At 38.1% G+C, this 11,506-nt stretch overlaps 1 protein-coding gene across 1 annotated transcript; it reads right to left on the reverse strand.

Moving 5' to 3' along the window:
* Window positions 1-7,138: 7,138 nt before the first annotated feature.
* On the reverse strand, window positions 7,139-11,055 carry LOC143364588 (uncharacterized). Its single transcript, XM_076804862.1, has 4 exons — window positions 10,325-11,055; window positions 9,137-9,851; window positions 8,176-8,578; window positions 7,139-7,314 (listed from the first exon to the last, which is right to left on the reverse strand). Exons 1-4 carry the CDS (start codon window positions 11,053-11,055, stop codon window positions 7,139-7,141), a joined length of 2,025 nt encoding a protein of 674 aa, XP_076660977.1.
* Between the last annotated feature and the right edge of the window lie 451 nt (window positions 11,056-11,506).

The following is an 11,506-nucleotide window of genomic DNA, read 5'->3' on the forward strand; positions in this document are numbered from 1 at the left end:
ATATTACTCGAAGATGGAAGAATATACGAGAATATACCATAATATTACTAGAATATAGAAGAATATACCAGAATATACCATAATATTACTAGAATATAGAAGAATATACCAGAATATACCATAAAATTACTAGAATATAGAAGAATATAACAGAATATACCTGAAGATACCTGAATATACTAGAATATAGCAGAATATACCAGAATATACTTGAATATACCGGAATATACCATAATATTACTCGAATTTAGCATAATATTACTCGAATATAGAAGAATATACGATAATATACGATAATATTACTAGAATATAGGAGAATATACCAGAATATTACTAGAATATAGAAGAATATTCCAGAATATACTACAATATTCGAGAATATACTAGAATATAGCAGAATATACCAGAATATACTTGAATATACCAGAATATACCATAATATTACTTGAATATGGAAGAAGATACGAGAATATACCATAAAATTACTAGAATATAGAAGAATATACCAGAATATACCATAATATTACTAGAATATAGAAGAATATACCAGAGTATACCATAATATTACTCGAATATAGAAGAATATACGAGAATATACGGTAATATTACTAGAATATAGGAGAATATACCATAATAATACTAGAATATAGAAGAATATTCGAGAATATACTAGAATATAGCAGAATATACCAGAATATACTTGAATATACCAGTATATACCATAATATTACTAGAATATGGAAGAATATACGAGAATATACCATAATATTACTAGAATATAGAAGAACATACCAGAATATTCCATAATATTACTAGAAAATAGAAGAATATACGAGAATATACCTCAATATACTAGAATATACCAGAATATAGCAGAATATACCTGAATATACCTGAATATACTAGAATATAGCAGAATATACCAGAATAAACTCGAATATACCAGAATATACGATAATATTACTCGAATATAGAAGAATATTCGAGAATATACTAGAATATAGCAGAATATACCAGAATATACTTGAATATACCAGAATATACCAGAATATACCATAATATTACTAGAATATAGAAGAATATACCAGAATATACCATAATATTACTAGAATATAGAAGAATATACCAGAATATACCATAATATTACTCGAATATACAAGAATATACGAGAATATACCATAATATTACTAGAACATAGAAGAATATACCAGAATATACCATAATATTACTAGAAAATAGAAGAATATACGAGAGTATACCTCAATATACTAGAATATACCAGAATATAGCAGAATATACCAGAATATACTTGAATATACCATAATATACCATAATATTACTCGAATATAGAAGAATATACGAGAATATACCATAATATTAATAGAATATAGAAGAATATACCAGAATATACCATAATATTACTCGAATATAGAAGAATATACCAGAATATACCATAATATTACTCGAATATAGAAGAATACACGAGAATATACCTGAATATACCTGAATATACTATAATATAGCAGAATATACCAGAATATACTTGAGTATACCAGAATATACCATAATATTACTCGAATATAGAAGAATATATGAGAATATACGATAATATTACTAGAATATAGGAGAATATACCATAACATTACTAGAATATAGAAGAATATTCGAGAATATACTAGAATATAGCAGAATATACCAGAATATACTTGAATATACCAGAATATACCATAATATTACTCGAATATGGAAGAATATTCGAGAATATACCATAATATTACTAGAATATAGAAGAATATACCAGAATATACCATAATATTACTAGAATATAGATGAATATACCGGAATATAACATAATATTACTAGAATATAGAAGAATATAACAGAATATACCTGAATATACCTGAATATACTAGAATATAGCAGAATATACCAGAATATACTTGAATATACCAGAATATACCATAATATTACTCGAATATACCATAATATTACTGGAATATAGAAGAATATACGATAATGTTAGTAGAATATAGGAGAATATAGCATAATATTACTAGAATATAGAAGAATATTCGAGAATATACTAGAATATACCAGAATATACAATAATATTACTAGAATATAGAAGAATATACGAGAATATACCAGAATATAACAGGAATATAGCAGAATATACTAGAATATAGCAGAATATACCAGAATATACCAGAATATACCATAATATTACTAGAATATAGAAGAATATACGAGATATACCTGAATATACTAGAATATAGCAGAATATGCCAAAATATACCATAATATTACTAGAAAATAGAAGAATATACGAGAATATACCTCAATATACTAGAATATACCAGAATATAGCAGAATATACCAGAATATACTTGAATATACCATAATATACCATAATATTACTCGAATATAGAAGAATATACGAGAATATACCATAATATTACTAGAATATACTTGAATATACCAGAATATACCATAATATTACTAGAATATAGGAGAATATACCATAACATTACTAGAATATAGAAGAATATTCGAGAATATACTAGAATATAGCAGAATATACCAGAATATACTTGAATATACCAGAATATACCATAATATTACTCGAATATAGAAGAATATATGAGAATATACGATAATATTACTAGAATATAGGAGAATATACCATAACATTACTAGAATATAGAAGAATATTCGAGAATATACTAGAATATAGCAGAATATACCAGAATATACTTGAATATACCAGAATATACCATAATATTACTCGAATATTGAAGAATATACGAGAATATACCATAATATTACTAGAATATAGAAGAATATACCAGAATATACCATAATATTACTAGAATATAGAAGAATATACCAGAATATACCATAATATTACTAGAATATAGAAGAATATACCAGAATATAACATAATATTACTAGAATATAGAAGAATATAACAGAATATACCTGAATATACCTGAATATACTAGAATATAGCAGAATATACCAGAATATACTCGAATATACCAGAATATACCATAATATTACTCGAATATAGAAGAATATATGAGAATATACGATAATATTACTAGAATATAGGAGAATATACCATAACATTACTAGAATATAGAAGAATATTCGAGAATATACTAGAATATAGCAGAATATACCAGAATATACTTGAATATACCAGAATATACCATAATATTACTCGAATATGGAAGAATATACGAGAATATACCATAATATTACTAGAATATAGAAGAATATACCATAATATTACTAGAATATAGAAGAATATACCAGAATATACCATAATATTACTAGAATATAGAAGAATATACCAGAATATACCATAATATTACTAGAATATAGAAGAATATACGAGAATGTACCTGAATATACTAGAATATAGTAGAATATGCCAAAATATACCATAATATTACTAGAAAATAGAAGAATATACGAGAATATACCTCAATATACTAGAATATACCAGAATATAGCAGAATATACCAGAATATACTTGAATATACCATAATATACCATAATATTACTCGAATATAGAAGAATATACGAGAATATACCATAATATTACTAGAATATACTTGAATATACCAGAATATACCATAATATTACTAGAATATAGGAGAATATACCATAACATTACTAGAATATAGAAGAATATTCGAGAATATACTAGAATATAGCAGAATATACCAGAATATACTTGAATATACCAGAATATACCATAATATTACTCGAATATTGAAGAATATACGAGAATATACCATAATATTACTAGAATATAGAAGAATATACCAGAATATACCATAATATTACTAGAATATAGAAGAATATACCAGAATATACCATAATATTACTAGAATATAGAAGAATATAACAGAATATACCTGAATATACCTGAATATACTAGAATATAGCAGAATATACCAGAATATACTCGAATATACCAGAATATACCATAATATTACTCGAATATAGAAGAATATATGAGAATATACGATAATATTACTAGAATATAGGAGAATATACCATAACATTACTAGAATATAGAAGAATATTCGAGAATATACTAGAATATAGCAGAATATACCAGAATATACTTGAATATACCAGAATATACCATAATATTACTCGAATATGGAAGAATATACGAGAATATACCATAATATTACTAGAATATAGAAGAATATACCATAATATTACTAGAATATAGAAGAATATACCAGAATATACCATAATATTACTAGAATATAGAAGAATATACCAGAATATACCATAATATTACTAGAATATAGAAGAATATACGAGAATGTACCTGAATATACTAGAATATAGTAGAATATGCCAAAATATACCATAATATTACTAGAAAATAGAAGAATATACGAGAATATACCTCAATATACTAGAATATACCAGAATATAGCAGAATATACCAGAATATACTTGAATATACCATAATATACCATAATATTACTCGAATATACAAGAATATACGAGAATATACCATAATATTACAAGAATATAGAAGTATATACCATAATATACCATAATATTACTCAAATATAAAAGAATATACGAGAATATACCATAATATTACTAGAATATAGAAGAATATACCAGAATATACCATAATATTACTAGAATATAGAAGAATATACCAGAATATACCATAATATTACTCGAATATAGAAGAATATAACAGAATATACCTGAATATACCTGAATATACTAGAATATAGCAGAATATACCAGAATATACTTGAATATACCAGAATATAAGATAATATTACTCGAATATAGAAGAATATACGAGAATATACCATAATATTACTAGAATATACTTGAATATACCAGAATATACCATAATATTACTAGAATATAGAAGAATATACCATAATATTACTCGAATATAAAAGAATATACGAGAATATACCTGAATATACCTGAATATAATAGAATATAGCAGAATATACCAGAATAAACTCGAATATACCAGAATATACCATAATATTACTCGAATATAGAAGAATATATGAGAATATACGATAATATTACTAGAATATAGGAGAATATACCATAACATTACTAGAATATAGAAGAATATTCGAGAATATACTAGAATATAGCAGAATATACCAGAATATACTTGAATATACCAGAATATACTTGAATATACCAGAATATACCATAATATTACTCGAATATGGAAGAATATACGAGAATATACCATAATATTACTAGAATATAGAAGAATATACCAGAATATACCATAATATTACTAGAATATAGAAGAATATACCAGAATATACCATAACATTACTAGAATATAGAAGAATATAACAGAATATACCTGAATATACCTGAATATACTAGAATATAGCAGAATATACCAGAATATACTTGAATATACCAGAATATACCATAATATTACTAGAATATAGAAGAATATACCAGAATATACCATAATATTACTCGAATATAAAAGAATATACGAGAATATACCTGAATATACCTGAATATAATAGAATATAGCAGAATATACCAGAATAAACTCGAATATACCAGAATATACCATAATATTACTCGAATATAGAAGAATATATGAGAATATACGATAATATTACTAGAATATAGGAGAATATACCATAACATTACTAGAATATAGAAGAATATTCGAGAATATACTAGAACATAGCAGAATATACCAGAATATACCTGAATATACCAGAATATACCATAATATTACTCGAATATGGAAGAATATACGAGAATATACCATAATATTACTAGAATATAGAAGAATATACCAGAATATACCATAATATTACTAGAATATAGAAGACTCTACCAGAATATACCATAATATTACTAGAATATAGAAGAATATAACAGAATATACCTGAATATACCTGAATATACTAGAATATAGCAGAATATACCAGAATATACTTGAATATACCAGAATATACCATAATATTACTCGAATATACCATAATATTACTCGAATATAGAAGAATATACGATAATATACGATAATATTACTAGAATAAAGGAGAATATACCATAATGATAATAGAATATAGAAGAATATTCGAGAATATACTAGAATATAGCAGAATATACCAGAATATACTTGAATATACCAGTATATACCATAATATTACTAGAATATGGAAGAATATACGAGAATATACCACAATATTACTAGAATATAGAAGAATATACCAGAATATACCATAATATTACTAGAAAATAGAAGAATATACGACAATATACCTCAATATACTAGAATATACCAGAATATAGCAGAATATACCAGAATATACTTGAATATACCATAATATACCATAATATTACTCGAATATAAAAGAATATACGAGAATATACCTGAATATACCTGAATATACTAGAATATAGCAGAATATACCAGAATAAACTCGAATATACCAGAATATACCATAATATTACTCGAATATAGAAGAATATATGAGAATATACGATAATATTACTAGAATATAGGAGAATATACCATAACATTACTAGAATATAGAAGAATATTCGAGAATATACTAGAATATAGCAGAATATACCAGAGAATATACAAGAATATAGCAGAATATTCCAGAATATACCAGAATATATCATAATATTACCAGAATATAGCAGAATATACTAGAATATACCAGAATATACCAGAATATACTGTGGGAGTCGGGTGAAATGACTGAGGCCGTGTTCGCGGGTATACGTCTTTATTCGTCGGTGGACCTTCAACCGTCCTATACCGACGTTCGCGAGCGAGTGTCGATCGCATACCTTTGACCGACCGATTCTCCCTCGCGTCAGTCGATTGTTTAGCAGATGGCGACCGTCCCCGAAGCCGATCTTCACGTGTTTCGCTGCGGCTTTCCGAGGACGGTCGCCGCCGCGTATACATTGTATGTTGTCGGTGGTCGGCGTGCTCTTTGCGCGGGCCGCCACATCACCCCCCTTGGTGAAATTAGGGGTTCGCTCGCTTTTATTTATCGCTACAAGTTTACTATTTACAATACTATATACATTGTTGCTTACAAACTACTTACACTAATGACTAAATCTAAGGAGTCGCCGCATAGCGGTCGGGAAAATGAACGCGCCTTCCCGATCTTGTCGAGCGTTCGATTCGCTCCCCCGTACTGGGGACCGGAGCATCGCTGTTGACCCCCCGCGGCGAGGGCCTGTCCGGTGTACCCTGCTCGTCGTCGTTTAGCAGGTACGCGGGTTTGAGGCGATCTAACGACACCGGAACCACTCGATCTTTAACACGAATGTTAAAGTGTTTCGGGTGCCGCTCAATCACCTCGTAAGGACCGTCGTACGCAGGCTGCAAAGCACTTTTCAGTGCGCCGTGCCTCACGAACACCTGCGTCGTCGTATTGAGGTCCTTGAATACAAATATTTTCTTTTTTCCGTGGCGCGTTACAGGCGTCGGACGCAACCCACGGAAATGTTCGCGTAATCTCGCGATGAACGCCTCGTCGTTAACGTTCGCGTCTCGCCGGTCTAAAAGAAGCTCGCCCGGTAGGCGAATCGGTTCGCCGTAAACCATTTCGGCGGAGGTCGCTTGAATGTCCTCCTTCCAGGCGGCTCGAATGCCCAGAAGGACGATCGGCAACGCGTCGGCCCAGCTGTCCGCGTGGCAAACGATTGCCGCTTTCAGCTGGCGGTGGAATCGCTCCACCATGCCGTTTGCCGCCGGGTGGTACGCGGTCGTACGGAGGTGTTTCGTACCGATAAGGTGCGACAACTGCTTGAACAACGCAGATTCAAATTGTCGCCCTTGATCGGTAGTGATTCGGTGGGGTGTACCGTATCGGGCGATCCACCCCGAAAATAACGCGTACGCCACCGTCTCGGCGGTGATGTTTTCGACGGGGAACGCCTCCGGCCAGCGCGTGTAACGATCGACGCACGTCACGCAGTATCGATATCCCCTCGACATCGGCAACGGGCCTACTATGTCCACGTGGACGTGTTCGAAACGCGCCGAAGGAATTCGAAAAGTACCGACCGGAGCAGACACGTGTCTACCCGTTTTCGCCCGTTGGCATGGTACGCACGCTCGTGCCCAGGCTTTGCAATCTTTTTGCATACCTGGCCAAACGAATCTTTGTGCGACCAATTTCGCGGTCGCCTTGGCACCGGGGTGCGCAAGATTGTGTAGCGACGTGAACACGTGTTCTCGGAACTCCCTCGTTACGAATGGTCGTAACGCGGAAGTCGAAACGTCGCAGTACAACTCGGTGTTGTCGCTCGGTAAATCTATTTTCTTGATATTAAGAGAGGAGTCGGGTGATCGCAGGAGCGTTCGGAGCTCCTCGTCCTCTCGCTGCGATTTCGCGAGTTTCGCGTAATCTATCGCGGTAGAGATCTCCGCTATCCAGGACAGAGCATCGGCGACCACGTTGTCTCGACCGGCCACATGCCGAATGTCGGTCGTGAATTGGCCGATGAGGTCCAGATAGCGGAACTGTCGCGGCGTATGTTTTTCGGGGCGCTGCGCGAACGCGAAAGTTATGGGCTTATGGTCGGTAAAAACCGTGAATTCGCGACCCTCGACCATATGCCGAAAATACCGTACAGCGTTGTATATCGCGAGCAGTTCCCGATCATACGGACTGTATTTGCGCTCGGCCGCCGTTAACTTCTTTGTAAAGAAAGCCAACGGCTGCCATCCGTCGCGTGACCGCTGCTGCAACGCAGCGCCTACCGTGAAATCCGATGCGTCGCTGAAGATCGCAAGGGGCAGCGTGGTGTCGGGATGGGCCAGAAGAGCTGCATGCGCCAGGCTTTCCTTGCACCTCTCGAAGGCCTCGATTCGCTCCGGAGTCCATGTCACCGGTGCTCGTCCCTTCACGTTACCCTGGAGGGCCGCGTTGAGTGGCGCCTGCATCTCGGCGGCCGTTCGCACGAATCGTCGATAAAAGTTTATTACGCCCAGAAACTGTCGCAGCTCTTTCACCGTTTCCGGGCGCGGGAAAGTTCGAATCGCTTCGACTTTCTCTGGAAGCGGTCGGGTACCGTGCGCGGACACTGCGTAGCCGAGAAACGTCACCTCCGGCGCACCGAACACACACTTCGCACAATTGACGAGCACCCCGTACTCGTTTAGGCGGGAAAAAAGTTCGCGTAGGTGCTCTTCGTGTTCCTCGACTGAGCTCGATGCGACCAGAATATCGTCTATGTAAACGTAGCACCAGTCGAGGCCGCGTAACACTTCGTCCATAAACCGCTGGAATGTCTGCGCTGCGTTTCGAAGTCCGAAAGACATCCAGGGGAATTCAAACAGACCAAACGGGGTAGTGATCGCGGTTTTCGCGATGTCCTGCGGGTTCACCGGTATCTGGTTGTATGCGCGCACCAAGTCTATCGTAGAAAACACGCTTTTTCCCCCCAAGCGCTGCGCGTAATCTTCGATGTGCGGCACCGGATATTTGTCCGCGATTGTTCTCGCGTTTAATGCGCGGTAATCCCCGCACGGTCGCCACTCGCCGCTTTTCTTCGGTGTCAGGTGTAGGGCCGATGACCAACAGCTTTCGGATCGGCGCGCTGTTCCGTCCCTCACCATCGCCTCGAATTCCGCCTTAGCGATGCGGAGTTTATCCGGGGCCAGCCGACGGGGCTTGCACGATACCGGCGGGCCTGGCGTCGTCCGGATGTGGTGCTTCGTCGCGTGTTTGGCCGTGCGGTGTCCTCCCGACGGCCGCGTGAGGTCAGGGAATCCCGCGAGGATCCTGTGGTAGGTGGACTCACCGGAAATCGCCTTCACGCTATCGGCACAACACGTCACTATACGACCAGCCGCCGACAGCGTCGTGACACCGTCTATTAGTTTTTTCGCGTGCATATCGACTAGGAGTCCGTAATGGCTCAAAAAATCGGCGCCGATTATCGGGGTTGTAACGTCCGCGATCACAAACCGCCACGAAAAGTCCCGACGCAGGCCGAAGTTCAACGCGAACCTCACGGAGCCGTACGTCGTGATCGTTGAACCGTTCGCGGCGTAAAGTTCATATGCCGTCCTTTCGCGTGCACCACTCACACGCGAACGCGGGAAAACGCACAGGTCGGATCCTGTGTCCACCATGAAGGTGATTTTCGTTGTCCGATCCGTCACGAACAGGCGGCTTGTAGCCGGCGCAGAGTCGTTCGCCGCCATCAACGACCGTCCCGCCGGTTTTCCGTCGCCTGGGAACACGGGTCGCGGCACTTCCTCGCGGCGGGACCGTGCTTCCAGTGGTACCAGCATCTGCCGTCACCAGGTGGTAACTCGTCGCTTCGGCTTCGCGACTTCGACGCCCTTCTTTCGCGAGGACCGCGCGACTTGGACCGCGCGCGGCGGGTGTCCATACCGACGCGAAGGGCCGCGATTTCGCGGCGGAGTTCCGCTATCAACGCCTGGGTCTCGTCCATTCGACTCGTCGATGCGGCGTTGACCTGCGGACGAGACGACACCTCGATGACGGCATCGGCGAGGGCTGCGAGGTCGGACAGCGGGTCCTTCCGTCTCGTCACCAGCACAGTTTGTACGTTCGTTGGCAGCCGCGCCATCCACAGCGTCTTCAGGAACTCGTCTGTCACGGCACCGGCGGCGAGGCCCTGCAGGCGTCGCAGGAAGACGGAAGGCTTCCGGTCCCCGATCTCCTCGTGTTCCAGCAGGTTTCGGATGTCCTGTTCCTTGGAATCCGCGATTCGCCGTATGAGCTCCGTCTTGAGCGTTTCGTACATATTGCCCTCCGGCGGGCTGCCGATAATGTCGACCACTACGTCAGCGTACCTGTTCTCCAAGTTCGCTGTGACGTAGTGGTACTTTGTGACGTCCTGCGTGATCCCAGACAGGACAAACTGGGATTCCAATTGCTGGAACCATATTCGCGGGTTCTTTTCCCAGAACGGTGGGATTTTTATGGCCACTCGTGCTACGCCCGCCAAGGGTACGACGTTGGCGTTACCGGGCGCTAGCGGGTCAGTCATCGCTGCGTTCCGTAATTAATTTTTTTATGCACCCGAACTGCACACTACCGCGGTTCGCTCTGCCTTTGCGCGACAGATCACGTCGGGGTCACCAATTATGTGGGAGTCGGGAGAAATGACTGAGGCCGTGTTCGCGGGTATACGTCTTTATTCGTCGGTGGACCTTCAACCGTCCTATACCGACGTTCGCGAGCGAGTGTCGATCACATGCCTTCGACCGACCGATTCTCCCTCGCGTCAGTCGATTGTTTAGCAGATGGCGACCGTCCCCGAAGCCGATCTTCACGTGTTTCGCTGCGGCTTTCCGAGGACGGTCGCCGCCGCGTATACATTGTATGTTGTCGGTGGTCGGCGTGCTCTTTGCGCGGGCCGCCACAGACTGTATAGTGGATCCGGCTCGAAGGACCAAATGTTTGGGATCGGAAGGCGAACACTAAAGAGCCGCGGTTTA

This window comes from Halictus rubicundus, unplaced genomic scaffold, assembly GCF_050948215.1.
Source record: "Halictus rubicundus isolate RS-2024b unplaced genomic scaffold, iyHalRubi1_principal scaffold0716, whole genome shotgun sequence".
In the NCBI taxonomy this organism is placed as follows: Eukaryota; Metazoa; Arthropoda; class Insecta; order Hymenoptera; family Halictidae; genus Halictus; species Halictus rubicundus.